Genomic DNA, 25,428 nt, shown 5'->3' on the forward strand with positions numbered 1-25,428 from the left:
AGCAGTTGAGTCGCTGCCTTTTTTTTTTTTTTACTATTAATCCCACACTATGAATCACAAAAGACCGGAAAGTGCATGATGGATTCAATAGCAAAACACAAGCATGTTTCAATCAGTGTTTCACTTACAGTGATGCTGGACTTTGTAGTACACGAAAAGAGCACAACACAATAGGCCTTTTATACAGCAGACATTTTGATTTACAACAGGAAACAGGAAAAGCACAGGTGTTACTGCATAGCGACACTTAATGGAACAGATCCATCATTAACCTCATTTGTTACACATCTGCATTTCCTACAATGACGAGTGAAAACATATACATAATATAATATATTTGTGATGTACTGCATCTTCTTATTTAAGGGTAAACAACTCGGGTGCAACTAAATGTGTAAAGCTAAGTACTTCACGCAGCCTTCAATGAAAAGAAAAAGAGCGAACCTTCATATGTGTTTCTACGGCAAAACGTTCTCCCTACTCAGGATCCCCAAAACTGTTTTGCCGGCAATGAAACACTGTTTTAGTTTCTGAATTGGGGGGGGGGGGCATGCAGCGGAGGAGCACATTGTGATGACTGTGAGAAGCAGGCCATTTTAAATAAAATCAACCAACAGGAGTATGATTCCAAAATGACTCGTCTTGTACATCAACAGCTTCAATTCAATGCAATGAAACACATCAGTTCTGCAACAAAACAAAAAGACACTGTGAAACTCCATTTCTGGTCATTTCGTCAGAGAGGTGGTTTTGGTTAATGGTATGTTAAAAACACAATTTATATCTCTCAGACACACATGGATCGCACCAATTATGCAGAACTCCTTTCCATTCTGTGTGTCCTTCTCAGAGACTGGGAGCACGGGGGCTCCTGTGGTTCAGCAAGTGGCCCTGCATTTAATTAGAGTAGCCACAAGAGGGAGGCAGACACTCATTCAAAACAGCATGACAGGAAGACTGGCATGTACATCAAGAGTCCCTGAGCATTTCACAGACATGTTTCTCACAGTCTGAGTGTACTTCAGGGTTTTTCGGGGGGGGGGCCCTAAACAACCACCGACCCCCTTCAGGAACTCAAAATGGTGGTATAGAAATCATACAGGATTTTCACATGTTCAGTATGTGTTGCTGCCGTGAGATAGAAATGTAAACCAGCAGTCATAGCCCTTTTCATAGTCAATATCTCACTCACACTGTTGTGATTTAGCGCAAGTCAATAAAATATTTAATTGTAAGAGAAGAGCAAAACTAAGCCAACTGATGACATCAAAGTGTCTGCTAATATACACTGGAGCAACTTGTTTACATGCGGTGGTGGCAAGGCCCCTGAGGGAAGTCTGGCCTGGTTCTAACTCGGCTCAGCTAAGGCACCGTCGGCAGCGTCGACACACAGAGAAGAAACTAACCACTTGAGAGTCTAGATCTGTGTCGGTGCTTTAACGAGAACCTCGGTGTGGCTGCTGGTCCAGTTTCTGTGCGGCTATTCACCAGTCAGGGAACCAAACAAAACTGCGAGCCCCCGTCCCATCCGGACAGATTTCTGGCCGGCCTGGCCCAGGTTGGGCCAATCACAACCGTTTATCTAATACGAGGCGGGTTTGATACGATGAGTGACAGAGGAGTACTGTAAACAACCAAGATGGCTGCCGCTGACGTGGAACGTTCTGTTGAATCCGCTGTCCCATCAGTATTAAGCAAACTGGGCTTACGAACGGGAGAGGTTCCAAACGAATTTCCGGCGATGCCAGGCCAGCTCTTCACGGTGCAGAGCTGCTTCTCGTGGGGCAGTTGACCAAAGGGGTGTGCCATAACGGCTGCTGAGCCATGACTGATCTAATGTCATAGAGCCAACTCGGAGCTCACGTGAGCAGACGAAGCCTAGTCTGGCTTACTTCAGAACTTTGAAAACCCAGACCCCGAGACACCGAGCACGGATCGCATCAATTTACAGAGAAAACTGACACGTAAAGACAAACAAACAAAAAAGAAACAACACAAAGACAGAGCAGCATGTGTTACACATGTAACATGAAGAGGGGTTCAGTTGGGTTGTGCTAATACATAACATGACATAACAGCTTCCATATGGTGGCAGTACTGTTTAAACAGCGAGAGAGTGCGCTGGATTTACTTCTCTAGGGGAGGGGGGGTGATTCTAACATTACCTGCGCTGTTCAGTCATTCTAATCCCATCCAGAGCACGTATGTGTAGAATTTTTCACCTCCACCCATCTCGCTAATTATTACGGCCACAATTACCTACTGTTTTGCCCGCGAACTCGCATCCCAACCGGAAGCAACGTCCTTATTGCTTTTTTCTGCTGCAAGAGCTGCTTGTTTTGTTTTTTGTAGGATGCAAAAAATGTTTTAGCTAATCTGATGCTAAACATGCGAACACCAACATGTAGGCCTCTTTGGGAGCCAATGTGATGACATGAAAAAGTTAAAACTTATCATGTGGACTGCTACAGGTAGATCATCGTATTCTCTTTTGAGACCTGTTTTTTGAGCCTACAAATTAAAAAAAAGTGGGTGTTTTAAAAGACAATACAGAGTTCGTCACCCCCACCGGCATCTCGGGGGGGGGGGGGGGGGGCAATGAAAGATCTGATAAATAACTTGGGGCGAGGCCTCTCAGGGCTTTCTAAGTAAACTATAATATCTTAATATCTATTCTAAAATCAACTGGTAGCCAGTGTAAGGAAGCCAGGATCGGTGAAATGTTCTCACGTTTCCTAGTCTGAGTCAAAAATCCGGGCGGCAGAGTTTTGGACGAGCCGGAGGCGGGAGAGAGATTTTGTACTGATGCCAGAGAGCAAGGAACTGCTGAAGTCTAATCAACAAGTAATAAAAAGGCGTGGAGGACCGTTTCCAGATTTTTGGCAGAGAGAAATGGTCTCATCCTAGAAATGTTGAGTTCTTGAATGTGACAGTGAACCCAGACTGTTTGACATGAGGGGTATTAGCACTATCTTGACCTATGATCAGTGTCTCAATCTTATCAGCGTTTAGCTGGAGGACATTTCAGTTTAGCAGGTTGACGGTGTTCTTGTAGTTGTTTGCGAGGTCACATAGATCGGAGTGTCGTCAGCGTAAAAATGGAAACTGATATTAAGACTGCGTATAAGGTGGCCAAGAGGGAGCGTGTCAATAAAGAATAGGATTGGACAGCACAGAGCCTTGGGGTACCCCACAGTAAACATCTGTTGCAGCTGACCTGGCATCAGCGATACCGACACAGGAACGCCCGTCTTTTAGGTAGGATCCAAATCATTGAGGAGCAGTGCCATCGATACCCACCCAGGTTTCAAGACCCTCCAAGAGACTTAATCATGGGGGGGGGGCAGACAATTTAACATGGAGGGACTCGCATGAAGAAAACAAAGAACAGAGAAGCTCGGATTACAACACACACCGGAGGGAGTGGACCGCTCAGGACTGCATCTTTACATAGCAAATAGCTGTTTCAAAATCTATATTAATGTTCAAAATCTCATATATGGAACCTTTAAGGCTCGAGAAAGAATGCGGTCACGGTAAAGAGCAAGTGTACTTTAAATTTCCAGTCTGAGGCGATTTCATCACATTGGAAATCAGGCCGCTGGTACTATGCTGACGCTCTGCTGCCCCCTAGTGTCCCCTCTTCTGTCACACACGCATTGCAGCAGGCACAAGGTGCATCATGGCAACAAGGTGGCAGAATGAAATTGATTTGACTACTGTATTACTCCATTTACAAATGATTTCTGGCACGCGGGTTGCCAAATCGAAGCCACCTGGCATTGCTGTATTTGGTGCGTGCGGACAGGTTCATGCGGCTCGAGCGTGGACCTTCAACCAACGGCCCCGCCGAAATACAAACCCACTTCGTGGACTGCGTCAGAACTGCCCGGGTCTATTCCCGCGAGACTGTGGCACAGGTGTGGCGAGGCGCGTCCGGCGCATGCGTGGAAGTATCGCCGACCAGTCTTGCTCCGACTCCGAACCTTTGGGTCCTGTTCAATCACAAACAAGACTTGTCCTCCCTGCCCCTTTTCCGTTTACTGAAATGTTTGCTGTTTTTAGTGTTGTTTCCTAATTTGTACGTTTTTGTTTTCTGTTGATGTGTATTATTTGAATTGACAACACTGTCTTGTTGTTGTTGTTGTTGTTGTTGTTGCTGCTGCTCTGTGAAACGTGACGTTTCCTGTTTTGCTGTGGTCCTTTGCGGTTTGGTCTGGAGAAGAACGCTGAAACCCCGGTTGGATATTCAAGGACGATCTTTCATAATCATCAATGTCAAAATAGACCGTAGTGTAGTTTAAGGTGTTTTAACAGCATCTCGGTCACTGTGCTTTACCACATGTTGAGATGAAGTGATTAAATGCAGCTGAGCAAATTTTAAAAAAAATACTGTTATGTAACGCACAGTGATAACCCAGGACGTCATCATCCATTAAGGACATTCAAGTCTAGTAAATGACGAATGAGTGGACTGAATAAAATGTACCTGGCAACTTCCCCTTCGTCCACTCCATCTCAGGTTCCCTGCTGCTGCCGGGTGGAGGACAAACGCGCACGGTCCCCGCACCCACCGGATTAAAGATGGAGGCCCCTGCCCTTTGTTTACCTGTTGCCATGATGGATCGTGGGATCGGAGCTCCATTGACGGTGGCTTTTTGCCATCGCTCAGCGTTCAACAGGGCCGACTCTGATCGGAGGCAAGTTCACCGTGCCCGGGCTGTCTGTTCCCGAGGGTCTCCCCCCCCTCCCCAAATCTAGCCACGGACGCGTTCACGCGAGAGGCTGCTCAGCATCTGACCAATCGCAAACACGGATAAAATCTACGGGCAAACTATAATATCAGGCAAACACGACGCATTTGAACGCATCATCGCAACAACAAAAACCCACAGGCTGCGTGAATGCATGAGGCTTCCAATATCGGACTATTATTACATTTGTGTATTCTATGAAGTAGACGTGCTGCTTAGATGCATTCTTATGGTGTGTTTGACAGTTTTACTTGGGAGCAAATGAAGAATAAATATAAAAACATGATTCAAAGCTGTGGGTAGTCATACTTCCATATCTTACATAAGTACAAGTGCTTCCATATAAGTACAACAAGTGCTTCAATCAGTCCCTGGGCCAGACGTGGTCATCGCGAACAGGCTGGGGGGGGGGGGTGTCTGGCACTGTGTAGTTCATAGGTCATTCCCTCCGACCAGAATTTATATCTCTCATATAAACCACCGTCAGGGAAAGCCAGAGGGCCTAAGAGACCCTCTCACAGTGGTTTGCAGCAGTTACCGTGGCGATGTACCCCCAGTAAGAAGTGAACCACCATCGTAACCCTGAAAACCCAGGGTCAATCCCTGAAGTTACCTCCCTAACCCCAAATCCTCCATCACAGTACAGGCCCCTGAGAGAGCGGGCGTCCCATATACGGGGGGGGCTGCAACTTTGCCTTCAGCCTTTGCAGCATGTCATTTTATCCCCACCTCCCACCTTTCCCGTCTCTCTTATCTGTCACTATCCGTAAAGGAAAAACTTGGCCATTCCAGACAAGACCGTCGCACATGGCGCCGCTGTTCAACTTGGCCAAGCGGTTCTAAATCTGAGGCGGGGGGGGGGGGCGGTGCCAGATGGTTGTGGTTGATGCTCCCCAGCTCCCCAGTCACGTCGAAAGCACTCCATTCTTAACAGTTACAAGGATTCTGCATGGCACATGGCATTGGTTTGTTTTTTTAATTCTAAATATCAAGAGCAACATTATGTCATGCTAATTTGGACGCACTTTGAACGGTTTTTAAAATCAACCCAGAACAAGACTTCACTTGGACTTGTCTTGAATGACTTGAGAGCTCTGCGGTCATTAAAATACACACCGCACGCATGCTCTGCCTCCACAACGTGAACTGAGTGGGAACTTGAGGATCTATATATCTATATCTACCTACCTATCTATCTATATCTATCCGTTTGTTGTTTTGTTTCCGATATCATATGTCGTTTAATTACTGTACAAGTAAACGTTACTTTAGTGATGGTATATTTGCACGTTGAGAATAGAATGCATTCAGTGACAGCTTTACACTGACATCTAGTGGAATAAAGCCTGTGTGCATATGAGATTTCTTAAAAAAGGAGTAAAAAGGAGAAGAAAAGGATGGAAATACAGACATGAAAATGCAATTTATCATCTCTGCAAAAAAACAAACAAAATATTAATTAAAAGAGTCCTCAGAAACTTTAATGGAAAATATGTAGCAGCATTTTATTTTAAAAAGTCAAATAGAAATCTTACATTTTGGTGGTGGGGGAAACAAACCGCAGGTCGGGATAAAAATAAAAGTTAAATACAATCAATATTTTAGCTTCTGAAGCCTGGCTGGTTCACTTGTCCATTTAGGTAGCCAAGCTACTGGTCCCTAAACAAAACATGGCCATGTTTCGTCCAATAAAATGGCAATAGTAGACCCAAAAACACGAGCAACACACTATTTCTCTCTCACACTCATACACACACACACACACACACAAACTCTTCCCCCTACATCATGCAAAGCCCACTTTTATAGCAGCACATAGAGCCAAATATGACCCTAGGAATAGTTTTTGGGCGAATGAGGCCACTAATAGATTAAAGCAATCTCACACACACACTAAATCAAGTAGAGACTCCATAAAAATGTCCATTCAATTTGGCCTCTGCATAGAAAATAAAAATGGCAACCACTAACTGTAGGCGTGGTTGGTAATTAATGCAAGCATTTTGGGTGCATTGCTATTTGAAAAAACAAAACAAAAAAACAACAAATAAAAATCTCCTCTTGAGCTGTCCCATTCCTAACAGCACCTTGCTTTGTGTTTTCATCCAGGCAGGGGGGGGGGTAGATTCCTGTGGGGAAACCATTTGCACACCGTGTATCAGCGTTTTGCAAATTTAGCCCAAGTCAGTGTTTGCACCCACAACAGAGACATTTAAAAGCATCTGGGGCCATGTAATCTGCACGACTTTAAAAAAGGAGACAATACTATTTTTAAACAACGTTTCCCCGCTGAAACCCCTTCATAGTTATGTGTACTGGCACTGCTGTCCAGTGTCAACACATCAGCTTTTCCCTTCCACTCTCAGCCATAATGCCAAAGTCTAATTAGGATTTGCTGTCGTCTCGTCGGTTTCAGTGTTGCCATCGCTACTTGGGAAGTTACTGTTGTGCTGATGAGCGCGCGTCCTCCTGTCCTGTCGGATTTTCAGCACGGCGGCATCCACTCGGACCAACTCCTCAGTTTTCTCACTGCTCAGGGGTGGGGTCAGGACGCCTGACGGGACGGGACAGTTGCTGTGACGCTCCAGCTCCGCGTCTTTGTAGGAATAGGCCTTGTCCTGTAGGCCAAAAATACACACATTAACTGTGCTGTCACTAGAAAGCAGAGGGCGGAGGACGGGGGGTGGGAGGTTAGATTATATTATTGTTATAAAATATTTTGTCAGAGCTTTACAAGACTAACACTTTCACTCACCAGCCATGTAAGGTAGGGGACGTGGGTCTGGATGTTGTGCATGTCATCCGCGGGGATCCCTGTGAAGGTTTTCATAGGCGACCCGCCAACCTCCCGCAGCACCATGGCGAATGGCACCATCCACCTCACGCACTCCTCTACCTCCACCCTCTTCAGAGCTGCATGGACAGAAGGAGGAAATGAACAAAGTGATGAGTCAAGGCAACACAACCAGGGTAGCACCAGTCGGAGACAAAAAAAACACTACAAATATAAAACTAAGCATGCTAATATGTCTTAATAGAATGGTTGCTTTTTTTTCCTTTACCTGAGACGTTTTCCACCAGCTCAAGAGAGGAGAAGTGAAACAGGGCTGAAGCAGCAAGGATGCCATTGGAAAACTCAAGGCAACGCACATCTAGCATGCACAGGTCCAACAACTGGAAAGACCAGAAAATTAAACATCAGAGCGCACCTCAACAGGAGTACTGCAAAAGGTTGTTCTTACAAAAAAAAAAAAAAAAAGAAGAAAAATAAAAGACAGGCAGCGCATGACTAACCCTAACCCTTAAGATTAAATACAAATGTCTTAAAAAAGGATCAACACTTCTGAATGACGAGCACAGTTTTTTGCTCCTCAAAGCTACACCGGGCAACTGGTGACTGTGGGGCAGCAAAAAGCAGAACGACAACGTCCCAGTAGAGGTACAGTATTTATTGGTGCACACTGGTTTGGACCAAGTAAAAGCTCGACTGGTGGTAACGTGTAATCCAGAGATCGCTTAAAGCGACTTATGCATGCGTTTACCATCCTTGCAGGTTGGTGAAGGATGAGGGAGATTAAGACCTAAAACTGGCGTTCTCTGAATAAAGGCCTCTCTCAAAAAAAAGGTGTTTTATGGAGATTGTATAGCACCAGACATGTGAACATCAAACTACAATTGGGCAAAAGAGGTGAATTTACAGTGCCTTCAATGCTGCTGACTGGATACGGTTTTCTAATGTAGGTCCACTTGGCGTTTTTTAGAAACTAGAGCTGGATTTATACACTATAATAAATGTATCCTTCTGTAGTTCTAATGCAGGGTTCCTCTGTAATAATGAACTAATGGATATAGCAAGTTATTAGTAAAGAAGGAATGCCCACACAACATACCTCCGCGATCTGTGTGAAGGTAGCCTGGGGGTATCTGGGGATGAGCAGCTCTTCCGTCTCTTTCAGGTAGGCCACCTGCATGTAAACGTTGAGCCAGGAGATGGGAGACTGTGGGCTGAGACTCCACTTCAGCCCCTGTGTTAGAAAAGAGAGAGAGAGCAGACAACCTTCAGTGTTGGCAAAGTAAAACCATCGACAGCAAAAGAAAAAAAGGTGCAGATCATGAGAGGGTCTCTTAGGGGGGGCAGAGTGTTCAGTGACCGGCAAAGCCCTCTGGCTTTCCCTGACAGTGTTTTATATGAGAGCTATAGACTCTGGGAGGGAATGACTTGTGTGCATTTCATTGTGCTGTTCTAGACCAATATCATCCTCCAGCAGAGACTGATAGAAGCACTGAAGCCTTGTACTTGTTTTAAGATATGAAAGTACGCCTACTCATCACTTTGAATTAAGTTTTTATATTTATTTTTCATTTGCTCCCAAGTCCGTTTGAAACACGGGGGCTGCAGTGTAATTATAGTGCCCTAATGATGGGGCAGTGATATTATAAGCGTTTATCCATTCGCACAGTCAACGATTTCTTTTGCCAGCTGTCCTTCCTGCGTGTGGCAGCTGTGTTGCTTCTAGCCTGGATGACGTGTTCAACTTCTTCGTATTTGTCTAATATTATAGTTTGCTCTTAAATATGCCGCTCTGCTGCCAGTAGACGTGTCCGTGTTTGCGACTGGTCGGATGCTGCAAACGCAGCCCCCTTTTATGCGAATGCGCTCGTGGCTAACCACCACCGTGTGACCGCTTAGCGAAGCCAGATAACCAAAAGATATCCCGGGTATGTCGAACCTGCTTCGTAGTACATACGGATGTATAATGGATCAATGTAAGTAATGTGTGTGTTCTTTACCTTCATGATAATGATTTCCATGCTGAGAATCTCATCTTCAGTGCAGGCTTGGTCTGTAACATAGGCAAACTGGTGGACCTTGGGAGGATACATCTCCTGGGAGAAGCAGAAACATGGATCATGGAGCATTATAACAATCATTTACGCCAACCAACATATTGTAAAATGTTGCAGAAGAAAGCTGCAAGTGCAGTTAAGATGATGTGCCTGAAAAGCAAAGCCATAAGAATGAACTAGAGGCTACTTAAGCAGGGATTTTGATCATCCCACTGCAGCCCTTCTTACCTCTACTTTGGCAGCGATGAAGAGGCAGGTGATGCCTATTAGCTGCAGCGTTGATTTGAAGACGTTCCTCTGTGTGGCCATGAAGCGATCGAAGTAGTCCTGAGCGAGGTGGTACGTCTCCCTGTGCAGTTTGTACACCTCACTCACCTAAAAAAGACAAACAGAACCTCAATGCAGGTCGCGGCCTCCCGTGACTTGGACATTAAATGGTATCTGGAAACTAAAAAAAAAAAATGATAGAATGTGTATTCATCAGGATAAGAATGTCTCATGGCAAGGCTTAGTGGTTTTAATTGGAACACAGCGATTTGGATATTTTCTGATTAATGTTAGGAAGATATGAGAAAAAAAAAAAAAAAAGATGCCACCCAAGCCTGACACTTTACGGTAGAAGTCATTGTAGCCTGTGTGACACTGTCTAGCCTCGAATGCGGTGTGTCTAATATGCAATTAGCCTGCTGAAACAAATCTTGCTGGGTTTAAATACTTATGGCCCATAGAATAATGAATAGATAGGGAAATAATGGCCGCCTTCCATAGACTATCGCTGGAGTGCCTGATGACACTTGCCACGGCAGATACCAGATGTGCGGGTGGTGGTAGCAGACCAATAATAATAAACCGCTTCTGTAGTTTGAATAAGTCATCTCAAGATAAAGTTACGCAGCAATATTTTGAATATTTGTGATTCCATAGCTAGTCATCTTAAAAATGGTATAATTCATATCTAGGTTAGAAGCGTTACCCTCTTTAGCCACAACTTTCTTGAGACAAAGAGTACACACACACACACACACACACACACACACACACACACACACACACACACACACACACACACACACACACACGCACACGCACACGCACACACACACACGCACACACACACACGACCCAAAATACTCCCAAACAGGGGCAGAAGCATTCCTTCCTTCTCAGCTGCGTGTTCCACGAGTAGAGAGTGACCTCTGGTGGCATAAGCTGTGCACTACAACACAGCGTCTCCATGTCAGTGTATTTCTGACGTTAATAAAAATCATACCTTCAGAGTTTCTAAACACCCTGGTGCACCATAATACTCTGATTCCACCCATATAGTCTTATTATATATTCAAAAAATTCTAATGGCAGCTGGGTTTCAAGCCTGTTTGGCCACAGCGGGCCCAAATCGGGAACACCGCTCCTCCTGGGCGTCTCCCTTGATGTGTGATTGGCAATCATTAGTCGAATTAGTGTCGACTGGGGGTGTCTTCTCAACATCTGTGAAGTGTTGGACAGTGCAAGGCTATTACAGGTGAAACGTGCATTTGAAGGATTTTTCCACCATAAAAAGCTTGTTCCGATAATTGTGTGCAGCACAAATTTCAAGCAGAGCTGGGTACAAAACAAACTGAACTGTTACAGATGTTGGGGTTGTTCAGTGGATCTGTGTTTTCATATTCGGGTTAGTGATACTCTAAACTAAAACAAACTTTTCATTTGGTTTCTTGTCGGGTTGAATTTGGTGAAGCTGCTCTGTAGTGTTTTCAGTTTTGGTGGTTGGGGGCTCATACCAGCCTAATATACAGTCTATGGCTGTGAGATTTCTCAGCTACCTTTACACTGTGCGCCATGTGTTGCCATAGCAACCTACAACCCGAGGTGGTTGTCGTTTCTGCGGTCATCGCTGATTTTATTTGCATCCAGCTGATGCCGTCATGGGGTCTGGACACGAGGAAAATAAAAATCTGAGATTTTTTTGTGGACATTTGATATTTTCTGAAACTTTCCATAGTACATTGCATGTATACCTACATATAGATATGGGGGGGGGGGGGGGGGGGGGAGTACAATATATGCAACCTACTACATTAAGTAGACAAAGACAAAAAGAATTACCTCAGTGTTTAAATTTACACTGTACTCTGTTTTGAAATGGACCTTAGATCTAAAATATGTCAGATGAAGTCCCACATTACTTCGATGTAGCCCTTATCAGCGTTACTCATAAAAAAAAGGTCTTTTTTGAATGTGATTAGGCCAAACCAGAGTGGTTGATCTCTTTCAGAGACAGGAGAACTCATAAGTCATTGCAGCTCATTATTTACCGCCAGTACAACAATGTTCAGACTGTTGAGTATTACTTAACCGCTTGTCCCACTTTTGCATTTTCTCAATAAGCAGATTATGAGTCCACCTCAAAATCAATGAGAGCCTATTGTTGCCAATGTCTCACAACGTAGTTTCCGCTAGCAACAGTACATTACATTAAGAGTTAGTTCTACGGTCCTAAAACTTAAGTAACACAGCTGGAATAATCGAAATGAAAGTCCCTATATGCTTTGTTTACAATGGTGTTGACAAAAGGAGGCATGGAACTGGTCACCAAGACATGCTACAGACCTCCATGAGCCAGTCCAGGAGAATTGCCCTCATCTTGGGCTGCAGATGAGGATGCTTTTCCATCATGTTGACGTCCCTGGTGTAGGTCTTATCCTTCTCCAACATGTTGTTCCACACCACATCCTTACTGGCCCAGCTGATAAGAAAACAGAGATGGACACAACGGTAACTCTCGTCTTGCTGGACCCCCAATATTAACCACTTTTGAAGTAGGACATGAGGCATCAAAATACTATTCAATGCTAATAACGCACAAGGGACAGGCCTCAAATCTAAAAAAAGACTTGGGAGGTCGACCTTAAATCAGACTTTTACTGATACGGAATGGAAAATAATGTTATGTATCTCAAAAAAGTCACAAATTCAGAACTACATTGGTACAAATTAAAATAATAGGTTTAAACGTAGAGATAGCCAGGCTTGCTGGAGAAGTGGGGGATGATCATGGTACACTTATTCATTTCTTATGGGAATGTCCCTAGACAGATATTCCCCACACCTCTACTCTATATGTTGTGGGAGATATATCGCTGCTAAGCAACATCCCTCCGCCTCTAGCGGGCTGGATTCACAGCAATTATGAGAACTTGTCTTTTAGGATTAATAAATCAGGTAGACGGATATAGTCTGAAACAGAACAGATACCTTAGTCACATTAAAAGCCACCGAAACCCCTCACAATCAGATAACAGCCCTTTTATTTGCACTTTAGTTGTATTCCCTAACACATTGAATATGGTTCACGTTGCTACAGCCCTCATGTAGAAAATAGTTCAGTGTGCTTGGATACAAGAGAATGCATCTGACATAATCAACCCCACAATAACAGTACTCACCACAGCGCAGGAAGCGGGGTGCAATGCACAGGGGTTACAAATATGTTGTTGAAGTTGTAGTGGGGGAAGCACGCCTTTATCAGGGCGACCGGTTGGTCTTCTTCCTGATCAGGTGTGGGGATCCACCTGTGGGGACTTGTGTAGCCAGCATCAGGACTCCAGCCCAGCTTCACAGGAGAGAGGGAGAGAAGAGAGGACACAAGGAAAATGAGAGGGTAAGCGGCAGACTCTCCAATGAGCTGAGTGCTAGCAAACATTAAGGCCCGGGGGGGGGGGGGGGGGGGACACGAGACAACAAAAACACCTCCTTAATTAGTGCGAAGTTCTAATCAAGGCAGAATTAACAATGGATCAGCCAATATGTACTTGAGGAGTAAGTGGCCAAGCTTATATACCAGCAGTGCTGCATTTGACTAGTGGTAAGACTCAGTGACTGGACCAAGGATGCACAATCAGTACAGAGACTGGGGTTAAGACCGGGGTGAGGCACATGTATTGACACGGAGTGTCGAAAGATGGCCAAGCCTACCTCACAGTCCCGCTGCTTCTTCTTCGTCATCTCTGCCACCTCCTCATCCACATCTTGCAAATACTGAGGATCAAAGAAGGAAATATATATATATATATACACACACACACACACACACATATATATATATATATATTTTGTACGTGATTCGGTTCAAAAAGCAGAATTTGAATGCCGTCCCAAGGCTGTTTGGCTTTTGTAAGTGGTGTCAAAAAAATATATGAATAAATGCAACAATAATCACATGCAGTACAATATCACCTGTATCGATGAGTAATACTTAAATGAAGCACAGGATACTTACTTGCCAGCAATAGTGAATACATATGTGCCACCAGTTTTACATTTTGGTTATTCAATAAGGCCTACATTCGCAACCCAGCTACAACTGAGAAATGGGGTTTGAACCAGTTGAAGGCTAGTCTGCAAGCCTTTCAGACTACTTACAATGGCAACATCTGCCTTCCTCTTTCTCGGCCGTAATGTATTTTCCTTGGGCGCCTCGGGAGCAACAGACTCGGGTTCAGTCTCTTCCCTATCACAACACAGAACAAAGACGTAGCTGTAAGTCTCGACAGTCAACGTAAAACGCTTGGATAAAACACGTCAATATGGTCAAATTAAGGTCCTATAGCAACAAGCTAACTAGCCAGATGGCTCGAGCTCCCATCAACTTTTCTCTCTGTCGTCACGCACTTTTGATTGACGCGCTTAAAAAGAGCCGTGGGTTGGATAAATATCAAACTCACCGTTTTCCTCGCATTATACTCGCGGGGGAGGGGGTTGGTGTCAGTTGCGGAGTAAACCTGTGAATGAGAAATGTTTTTTTTTTTTAAGCTTTATTTTGGGGATTGACAAAACACATTCATACACTCCCAACCCCCACTCTCAACTCCCTCCTTCTGACAAAGCCCAACTCAGCCTGGCGCGGGGAAATGGAAACGGTACGCAATGTTAAAAGTCGTCAAAAAGTACCTCATAATGCTCGTACATTCATGAAATTACTCGGTGTGAAACAACAGACACCAAATTAGCTGCTTAACGTGGTTATAGTGCGCATTTTTAAGGGGAGCCTGGTTATTTTCCCACGCTAACTTTGGATGGCCGGCTTGCCACATAATGGCCGAACGACAGGCACAACTAGGACGCCTATTTACACACAATTTAACAGTAACAGCAACAACACCGAACACAAAGCTAACACATACGACGTTTAATACAAACCATACACGTTACCTCCACACGAACCACCCGCATTTCAACTTGTTCAGTCACCATTTAAGTAATGGCTACACCATTTGCAGCTGAAACTAGCTTCACCAACTCGATGCAATCGTCGCAAGTTTTGTTCCATCCACTCACCTCAAGATTCTGCCCTTGAAGTTCACTCTTATCCGCTTCTGAAATATAAATATGAATGTTGTTTCACTTCCCCGCCTGTTGTTCAGACTCTCGGAGGTGCTCTGTGTCTGTGCCAGGCCGGGCTAGTTCTACTGAGCTGGCGCCTTGTAGGGAACAGATGACTTGATGCATCAACGTCAGAGAGGAGTGGATTTAACTTGGCGCTAAACCGTCAGCCTCGCCGCCTCTTTGTGGTCTAACTTCAAATCCGTTCACCACAGTTTCACGCCTGCGGCGCATGCAGAGCACGCGTGTTTCATGTAATCGGTCCTCGCTGTGCCGAGGAAGAGAAAAATATAAGTTTATAATTTAGCCTACAAAACGGGAGGCGTGGCTGCCGCGCGTGACAGCTGCGGGGGGCGGAGCTTCCAAAGAGGAAGTGCCCAGGCACCGCGTGGCTAGTCTGCCAGATGTAAACAAAGCGGCAGTGCTTTTGGATTATGCCTGAAATAAAACGTAACCCGACACAAATATCACGAGGCAACTGCGCATTTTCCTTCCGTCGACTCTACGTAAGCTTGTCGCTCGCTGTCACCCTGGGCGGATCATTTGGCCGCTCATTTCCAGCCCGGGTTGCCATACCTATCCCCCCATTGCAACCACGCAGCCCTGCTCTATAAACCAACTCGCTGCCCTGCTCGCTTCTAGTCGAGGTGGCGGGGTAGAGTAAGATAGCGATTGTTTCCCATGCCACCGGTTCGATTTTGAAGACGGTTAATTATTTAAATTGTGTTTGTTTAAACAAAGCTGACCCTTGGCCAGTCACGTGATGTCTATGCTTAGAAAGACAAAAACAGAACCCCCCCTCCTCCTCTCTACTCTCTGGTTTTTCTACAGAAACGGGAACATGAAGTTTTTGGACCTTTTCGGGCGCCTAAAATCCGTGGTTATTGGAATGATCCATGTTAAAGCCTTACCAGGTAAACTAAGACTGCACTGACCTGTGCCCTCCAATGTTCAAATGTGAGGTGTTCAGTGGTGGAGGAAGTATTCAGCTCCTTCACTTACCTACTTACTGTTAGCAAAAGTATCAATACCACACTCCAACTCCAACTGTCCTGCATTGAGAGTGCATTGAAGTGCACAAGGATCAAAATGAGAAGGACTCAGTGCAGAATGTTACACTGTCATGGGTGTATTCCATTATTAGACTGTTTTTGCTCCGGAATTAATGTGTGCATTTTGCTCTTGCAATTGGTGAAGCAAATTCTTAATTACTTCTACTGTTGGTGTAGTTGAATCTATAATAATACATCATATTTTAATAAGCCCATCGTATGTTTTGTATGAAAACGTGTAAAGTAAGCAACTGGACACTCATTAACATGGTTATAGAAAAAACAAATGAGTGGAAATGTATATGTACTTCAAATGTGTACTTAAGTACGGCACTTGAGTAGATGTGCTTCGTTACATCTCCCCACTGCAAATTCGGGAGCTGTGATTTGTGGTATCTCGCGCCGCATGTAACCAAGCTCCTCGTTCCCATCTCAGGAACCCCCCTGGGTTGTATGAAAATGTCCCAAATCACGGAAGAAGCGTGCAGGGAGGCGGCGATCTACCGAGACGCAGGGATTGTAAGTTATTACAGGGGTTGTACATATTAAGTTTTTTCCAGGCAAGCCAGTAACCCCCCCCCCGCACTCCCCATTTCAGGATGGTGTGATCATCGAGAACATGCATGATGTCCCTTACTCCTTCTCCGTGGGCCCTGAGGTGTGCGCCTGTATGACCGCGGTGTGCGCTGCTGTGAGAAGCGTGTGTCCGTCCCTGCCACTCGGAGTGCAGATACTGTCCTCTGCGAACCAGCAGGCACTGGCCGTAGCTCTGGCTTCAGGTTCAGTCTTCATGTATTCTTCATATATATATGTATACATTTATTTTATTCTATTCTATTCTAATTTTAATCATTTGTATTTATGTTGTGTGTGTGTGTGTGTGTGTGTGTGTGTGGGGGGGGGGGGGGGGGGGGGTCAAGGTACATTTGTCATATATATAATGACAAATGTACATTGACCCTTGATCCCTGAACAATCACCCTGGTCTGGTCACCCGCTCTAATTTAAGGTGTGCTTATCAGTGAAATAAGCTACTGTGTGTGTGTGTGTGTGTGTGTGTGTGTGTGTGTGTGTGTGTGTGTGTGTGTGTGAGGAAATCACTCACTCTCTCAGCAACAAAAAAAAAAGGTCAGCTACTCGTGTGTCAGGCTCGGCCAAAAAAAACAAACCTCACCTGTGTTTGACACAGTGGCCAGTGTTTGGTCCACCATAGCATTATAACGTTACTGTTGCGGTCGCAGGTCTGGATTTCATCAGGGCCGAGGGCTTCGTCTTTTCTCACGTGGCTGACGAGGGCCTCCTGAATGCCTGCGCCGGGGACTTGCTGAGATATCGCAAGCAGATTGGAGCCGAGCACGTGCAGATCTTCACTGACATCAAAAAGAAGCACAGGTGAGGTCACCATCTGTCCAGGTGGATTAGTGAGTACAACTTCATGAGCCACTGGTACCTTTTCTCTGATGATGCTGACATAATCACCAGGACTAGCTACTGATCCAGTCCCTCACTGCTAGTAAATGAAGATTCATACAAAATAGTTTTGGGGGGCGACTGGGCAAAAAAATATCAGTGAGGGTGATCGCATCAGGGCCCGTGTGTACTGCATGTGTGTCTTTTCCCCAGCTCCCACGCCCTGACATCAGACGTGAGCATCGAAGAGACGGCGCGTGCCGCCGAGTTCTTCCTCTCGGATGGACTCATCATCACAGGGGTGGCCACCGGAGCGAAGGCCGACCCGCGGGAGCTCAGAGGTACTGCCGCAGAAAACGCCACAATGGCCCATACGACTACAGCAGCCACGTAGAGCTGCGATGAAGGCCAGCTTTGGTCATGCACTGCGTGACACAGCATCAGCATCAGCATCACGTTGGATAGCAAATGTAGGGCTGCAACTCATAGCTATTTCAAACATCGTCCAGTGGTTCCCAACCACAACCCTCTTAATGGACCCCTATTTTACCCTTGTATACACACTGACGACCCCCACCCACATACATTAACTGTACAATTAACCTAAATAGTGAACGTAATACCTGCAGGAAGATGGTATAAAATATATATATATATATATATATATATATATAAATTCTTACCCCCTTAAAATAAAGAGGGCTTCACAACCCCCGTGGACTTTTGGCAACCCCTGATGGGGGTCAGGATCCCCAGGTTGGGAACCACTGATTTAGTCTATAAAATACCTGAAAGTCTCCAATTAATAATGAAATAAAAACAGAAACGCAAGTAAGTCCCCAGATTTCCGAAGTGCCACAGCCTTCCATGTAATTCATTTGAAGTCACTGTCCTGTCTGTCCAGCAGAGGACACCCTCACCTGTAGTGATATGACAATATGGCAGCCATCTGAAGCCTGGCCGCACTGTGGCTCAGTTCAGGAATATGCACTCTCACTCTGTTTCTGTTTCTGTCTCTCTCTCTCTCTCACACACACACACACACACACACACACAATAAAGTGTTAATGGACATTAAGTAATTATATCCTATTTTGAGTGATGTGCTCATTTCTCTCGGTTCTCGTTCAGAAGTCTGGCGGCAGCGTTGGGGAAGGAGCTGAAGCCGCCTTAACGTTGGCTTTTTGGGATGCCCAGACAAGAGACCGTTACAATAGTCCCACCCTGCTGGAAGTGAAGGCATGAATGAGTCTCTCTAAAACCCATGTCTGGTCAGGAGACGTCTAGTTCTTGCCATTTGTTTGAGATGATAAAATGCTGATTTAGTCATCGCCTTGATGTGGCTGCAGAAGCTCAGATCTATTAAAAAACAAAACTTCATGCATTAAGGGGCACACTAAAAAACACCCTTAAAAAGGCAGACTTAGACCCACCCTGGATAGGCACACTTGATTTCACACCACTAAAGAGGCAGGCTAATGAAACTGGGCTAGACAAGCATGTATCCTCCCATACCCATCAGCCAACTCTCCCCCAGCCTCCCCCAGGTTCTGCTAGGTTAAAATCTAGGCTATTAAAATCTCTTATATCTGCAAACATGGGCAAAGACAATGATAAACAAGTCTAAACGGAATCAACACATAACACCCCCCCCCCCCCCCGCATTGTTGTGGTTTCATGGTCTTGAAGTTTTTTTGACAGCAGACATAAATAGGCACGGGTCATTGAAAGGGCTTGAATTTATATATATATATATATATTTTGTGCACAAATAGAAGTTGAAGTAGACGTGTTTTGTGCTCTTGAAATAAACGAGGAGTTACTGAGCTTCTTCTCGTACATTAGTCGATAATTGTTGTCTGTGAGCTTCTGTAAAGCCTGCTAGTTCTCATTATAAAAACCCTCAGCGTTGTAACAGTAATTAACCTTGACCCATGTCTCAACCTATGCCGTTGTCGGGTCCTAGAATTTGAAGGAACTGGGCCTGGAAAGTCCTTGAGTTTGACGTTCAAGAAGGTGGGGGGACCCTGCTACCTGCTGTAGCCCACTGTGCGCTACCTGCTCGGCACCAAACAGCAGACAGACACAGTTCGAGACTAGCTGGTGAACACAGTGGAGCACTGGACAGTTTTTAGAGCTGCAACCATCACTCGAAAGAAAATGACTATTTTGATCCTCGATAAATCGTTTCAGTCACTTTTTCAAGCTGAAATGTGGAAACGTTTGCTGCTTCCAGCTTCCTCAATGTCAGGATTTGCTGCTTTTCTTTGTCCTTTGTGACAGTAAATCAAGAGTCCTTGGGTTTTGGACTGTGAAGGCATCACTTTGGTCACTGGGAAATCATGACAAGCATGTTTCTCATTTTTGAGCTTTTACGGACTAAACGATTAATCGTGAGAGTAATCGGCAGATTAATAGATGTTGAAAATAATTAGTGGTGTGTATAATAATGCCAATGCGTTTACAGCTTGTGGCTGGCCAAAAGAATTGATTCATTCAGCTGTAGTCACTAGGTCGAAATCTGGACCGCGTCTCTCTCACAGTAACACCGGGGCAGCTATTTTAAGCGAGAGTCTCCGACGTGACATACAAGGTGACAGAAACACGTTGAGCTAAATAGGCACACAGCCTTGGACACACACACACACACACACCCACACACACACACACACACATCTTTCTCTTTCCCTCTCACACATGTGCACCCTATCTCTCTCTCTCTCTCTCTCTCTCTCTCTCTCTCTCTCTCTCTCGTTAACACAAACATACCGGATGATACCGGAGCCCACATGCCAGTGTGTGTGTGTGTGTGTGTGTGAGTCTGTGGGGGGTTTGCACGCCTTAAAAGATGTTCCTGCGACTTCCTTTAGTTATTAGACACCGGTTAACTCTTTCCGAGCACGTTCTCATGACCTGCCCGCTGTTCTGCCGTTTCTTTGCCCTTGCAGAGGTTTCCCAGTCCGTGAGGGTCCCCGTGCTCGTGGGCTCCGGCGTGACCTATGACAACGTTGAGCGCTACCTCGACGCAAACGGAGTGATCGTCGGCTCCCACTTCAAGGAGGGGGGCCACTGGGCCAACGCAGTCGACCCGGAGCGAGTGAGGAGGCTAATGGGAAAGATGCGCAACTTACGACGACGACAACAAGAGGGGAGGCGTCACCCCGGTGTTTAATCCCCACTGTACGGCGACATTAAACACACACAGCCATCCCCTTAAGAAAACAACATTTATTTGCAATTTTTTTTTGTTGTTGTTGTTGTACACTTTATAAATCCACACAAATAGAAAAATACAATATTCAACTGTATTTAGACTTGTGAGTCTAAAATGAACAACCTGTGTGACGTGGAAAAAAACCCACTGAAGAGTGCATGAACGTGAACAGTGGGCTGGGTAATTACTCCCCAAGACTCAATTAGAAACAAACGTCGGACAGTCATCTTGGGGCATTCACAGAGTATTGTGTTCTCACACACAATGTGGATACTGTACAGGACGAGGACGTCTAAATATCTATAATCTAAATGTAATACTTACTGAGTACAACCCAGGAACAACACATCAAAATGTGCTGTTTAATCTTTGAATTCTTTTCACATTTGGATCAGTGTCACACACTGTTAACAGTAACTTTCACACATACCCCCCCAACTTCCTACAAGCTCCACCCCTTCTTATCTAATCAATCTAAACAAGTCAAACAGCTGGTCTCCTCCTGGTAACGCACAAAGCCAGCCTGCACGATGTCAGGAGATCGAGGCCCACTGATCACCTCAGTGGTTGGTTTCAGGCGTGAGGGTCGCGGTGCAGGCCGCCTCCAATATTGAAATGAAAATCAAAAATCGTGCCGTGCTGTGGTTCCTTTGGTGATGAACAGAAAGGTGGTGACTCTGGCACGAACTGTGAGGTGAGACAATGGTGGCAAACCTGAGTAAGGCACTGGGTGGAGGCAGCTCCATGTCTGCCCCTGCTCAGTAGTTGTAGAGGCGCTGGCCGGGCTGCTTGAAGTGGCCATAGCGCTTCTCGGCCAGGGAGGGCCGCGCCTTGGCCAGGTTCCGCCTGTGGAGGGCGCTGCGGTTCAGCGTCTTCCGCTCCACCTGGGTCCTGGCCCTCTGGACGGCCAGCAGCTGGATGTTGCAAGGCAGAGGGACTCCCCAGGCAGCCAGATGCCAGGATATGTGCCGACTCACGGGCGCTGGCCTGGACAGACACGGGGGGGGGGTTGATGAAATACTGGGTGAAATACTTTATGAGAGAGACAAAGTATTACTGAACCTTAAATCTTGAAAATACAGTTAATATCAGCATTAGGACTAATAGTAGTAGTAACACCCACTGACTTACATGTCAGCCAAAACACCTTAAGTGGCCCAAAAATGTTTTGATAGTTAAGCCTGAAAGCTCATTCTTGATCCTTGAAAACCTTGACCTTGGCCTAAGGACCAGTGGCCGGTAGATTCCAGACCCAAAATAACGATTTACTATTGAAACATTTATCTGTCAGTGGTTCGTTTGCCACCCTCATCCTTTAAAGCAGTGGTTCCCGACCTGGGGGTCCCGACAGCCATCAGGGGTTGCCAAAGCTCCACGAGAGGGTCATGAAGCCCTCTCGATTTTAAGGCTGTACGAATTTATATATATAAATTATAAAATACCAGCATTTACCTAATTTCTGTGAAGAAGACACTGAAATTTAAGGGTTATTTTAGAAGTTTCTGTCTTTATTTATTTGTTATAACGCTGCTTGTCAATGAATAATGAAATATAGATATTTGGGGGGTCGTCAGTGTGTGTATAAACCATGGTAAAACAGGGGTCCCTTAAGGAAAAGGTTGGGAACCAATTGCTTTAAAAGGAACAGTCTGGAAACATTTTGGGGGGGAAGTGCATATTCGCTTCCTTGCAGAGAGAGTTAAGATGAGAGGGTTGATACAACTCTCATGTCTGTCCATTAATATGAAGTTACTGTCAGGAGACAGCTAGCATACCAGCACCTCTAAAGCTCACTAATTAACATATTCTATGCATGAAATCATAGCATGGTTACTTTAAGTACATTTTACTGGTAAGACTTCTATAATTACTTTCTCAGGATTCTGGGTGCAGGGCTTTCACTCAAAATGGAGTGTTTTTATGTTGTGGTTCTGCTTTTAGGGCAAGTTACGTCACCAGCTGCTGCAAATGTTCTCCTCTGTATTCGGCATCACCGGGATGTTGTAACCTTGCAGTATTGTATACCTTGTATGCCACACGAGCTGCATGGAGGTGTGGTAACTAATGGACACCTTTGCTTATCTCACTAACCGAGCGAGTGTGAATGGGGCGGCGGCTTTTCCCCTTTCTGGCTTCAGATCTAAGACAAGAGAGTTCGAGTGTGTAGATGGAAAGTCACCTGGAAGCGTCCTCTTCATCTTCATCAGAGCCTAGCTCCTCCTCCTCCTCCTCCTCCTCCGCTCGACTCATCCTGCATCTCATCTGGTAGACCGACATGCTGGGGTGCTCAATCAGCAGGTTCTCGAGGGGATCCACCTCAGGGGCTGAGAGCGGCCCGTTCTCTGTATAGGGAACATCCATCGGGTTCAAACAGATCTTCTTCTTTTTTTTTTCATCCCGGTATATAACATGCACACTCACTGAGCCAAGAACATTTGAAATCATACAGATGCGGATAATATATTGTATGCATGTCCAGCGGGGGTCTGCCACTCACCTGGGAGGTTAACAATGACCCACCCTCCCTCCTCAAACTCCATCAGCTCCTCGTAAGCGCTGCCCGCTTCCTCCGAGTCCTCTCCAGCATTACCAAGCAGATGAGAGAGGATCTTTCCAATCATCTTTAAAACTAGAGACAAAGACACGGCGGAGTAGTTTGGAATGACGGATGACATCAAATGAATCCACATTTTAAACACAAAAGTGCGAGTTAGTCCGAGTAACCCCCTCCACCTGAACCTCTACCTATGGCTGATATAACTACACACCACTTCACATATTTGAACATACAGTCACATACAGCAAGGGAGATCAGTGCTTGATTAGTGCGGCCTGCCCTTCTTCTTCACTGATTGGGTGATAACAGTTGAAATTCGTTGGCTGTAAAAAACAGGGGGGCTGAGATTATCATCAAACGGCGCCACATTGTAAACGCCTGCTGGCATCACGAGCCTGGTGGCGATTAGAACGGCGTTAGCAATACTTCCAGCGCAGGGGAAATCGAGACGAGTTGTGATCCTTTTCAGCTTTCAAAAAAGGGCTTAACGCCGCCCCAAGACCAATTGTGATTGTGTTTTACAAAAATACAAACAAGCCAGAGCTTCTTTTTTTTTTTTTTTTTAGAGATAGAGACTACTGTACACCTAATAGCTGCTCTGTATCAGCAACGGCTCATCAGAAACCTGAGCAGTGACCTGGGATCATGGGGTCGGTTTAGAACTGAAACAGCTGAGGGAACACGATGGCACAGGAGGCTGAAATTACACTGATCACAGCAACGTTGCATAATCTGTGATACTGGCTCAGGTTTCTTTCGTGAAGAAGGGAAGCAACTTTCCTTTGTGACCTCAGACCGCAGCTGACTGACCTTTGGCCCCAAAGTAAGCCTCATCCTAGGATTATGTGAAAGTCAAACCAACACTGTACGTGTTTGTTAGTCCCTGGTACAGGTTCCCATGCCATTCTTGGGTCTTAATAATACTAAAACTGAGAAATCGTACTGTCACAGCAAGTGAAAGTAGTCCGGACACTGACCTCATCCAAGTTTTAAAGTAGATACTTCTCAAAACCTTCACTGAAATGGCAGAATACCTTAGTTTTTTTTTTATCCTTAGCTGTTGAAAGTATTCTCAGGTAAATCCCAAAATATATTATAGCCACAATATACCATGATTTATTACACATCTATTACATGTACTAGCACATTTCTGCTGTTGTCTTTAAGAGACATAAATCGACCCGTGTTTTCCCCCCAGTGTCTGGATCCCTCATGTCACCAGACCCCTCCCTGTAAACACAGACATACCGGACACTGTCCGCTTAGCGGGCCTATCAGAACCTGACAAACAGCTGACTGGGTGCTCAGGGACCCGTGTTTCTTGTAATCCCTCTATGCTGGCACTGGGTGACTTTTTTCCAGGCGTATCGAGGCCTGTGTTATTATTACATTACAATATCGACGACATTCAGTCCAAATACCGAGCAAGCGAAGGCTGCAAAGCCGAGAGGGCTGCAGTTAGAGAACAAAAGACAAATGAACTTCAATAAAAAAAATAAAAAAAACAGGCCAGTGTCGCTCAGTGATGCACAGAGGGCGACATGTTGACTCACCTGACCGATGAAACGATGGTGTTACTCGGGTGTGGCCGCTGCACAGAAAGCTTCCAGCTGTGTTGCTGCTCCTCAGGGTTTGTTTTGATCTCAGAAGTTGTTTATCGGCGAAGAGTACTCGCTGTGCTCTGCAGCGTCACCAAACCCCCGCCCATCGAGGCGGGGCGAGGGTGCGTCAGTCGTCATATGTCAACAAACCCACTTCCTGTTTTGCGCGGATGTTTTTTTCGGTGCGGGGGGGGGGTTGTGTATATTGTTGATCTTCCAATAATCGGAATTTTGCTCTAATAGTCAATATTTCAATTTTTCCATCATTCTTTAGTTAAACCAGGGCACGATGTCTTTACCAAACATTGCCTATTGTGTGAAAATACAAACCTCTCAGAAGTGGCTGTCCATTTCAAACAATACATTTCTTCTTTATGTGAATCTACAAACAAAACAAAAAAAAATCAGTTAAAGCGTATAATCACTGTAAGCTTTTTACAAGATGTTTATTTAACTTTTTTAATCAACTTTTTAAATTATTTTTTATTACAATTTGTTGGGCGAGTTTGTGATTGTCGACTTAAATTGTGTACACGAGGTGTTTAAACTTGTTTTTTAATCTTTTAAATAAAGTTATTAAAAAAAAGTATATTGAGAAAAAACACAGATC

At 45.1% G+C, this 25,428-nt stretch overlaps 3 protein-coding genes across 3 annotated transcripts; 1 reads left to right on the forward strand and 2 right to left on the reverse strand.

The window, feature by feature from the left end:
• Positions 1-6,254: 6,254 nt before the first annotated feature.
• Positions 6,255-14,379, reverse strand: ccne1 (cyclin E1). The gene is made up of 11 exons (XM_070907117.1): positions 14,327-14,379; positions 14,025-14,112; positions 13,578-13,640; positions 13,049-13,215; positions 12,213-12,348; positions 9,831-9,977; positions 9,546-9,641; positions 8,645-8,779; positions 7,817-7,928; positions 7,510-7,667; positions 6,255-7,372 (listed from the first exon to the last, which is right to left on the reverse strand). The coding sequence occupies exons 1-11, from the start codon at positions 14,338-14,340 to the stop codon at positions 7,136-7,138; spliced, it is 1,353 nt and encodes a 450-aa protein (XP_070763218.1). The 5' UTR covers positions 14,341-14,379; the 3' UTR covers positions 6,255-7,135.
• Positions 14,380-15,825: 1,446 nt separating this feature from the next.
• LOC139286086 (uncharacterized protein F13E9.13, mitochondrial) lies at positions 15,826-20,618 on the forward strand. The gene is made up of 6 exons (XM_070906762.1): positions 15,826-15,898; positions 16,473-16,555; positions 16,635-16,815; positions 17,278-17,428; positions 17,660-17,787; positions 20,395-20,618. Exons 1-6 carry the CDS (start codon positions 15,826-15,828, stop codon positions 20,616-20,618), a joined length of 840 nt encoding a protein of 279 aa, XP_070762863.1.
• A 36-nt stretch (positions 20,619-20,654) lies between these two features.
• LOC139286913 (tumor protein p53-inducible nuclear protein 2) lies at positions 20,655-24,864 on the reverse strand. The gene is made up of 4 exons (XM_070907854.1): positions 24,771-24,864; positions 23,158-23,289; positions 22,840-23,002; positions 20,655-21,647 (listed from the first exon to the last, which is right to left on the reverse strand). Exons 2-4 carry the CDS (start codon positions 23,279-23,281, stop codon positions 21,419-21,421), a joined length of 516 nt encoding a protein of 171 aa, XP_070763955.1. The 5' UTR covers positions 23,282-23,289; positions 24,771-24,864; the 3' UTR covers positions 20,655-21,418.
• Positions 24,865-25,428: the final 564 nt, after the last annotated feature.

Source organism: Enoplosus armatus, chromosome 1, assembly GCF_043641665.1.
Source record: "Enoplosus armatus isolate fEnoArm2 chromosome 1, fEnoArm2.hap1, whole genome shotgun sequence".
NCBI classification, from domain to species: Eukaryota; Metazoa; Chordata; class Actinopteri; order Centrarchiformes; family Enoplosidae; genus Enoplosus; species Enoplosus armatus.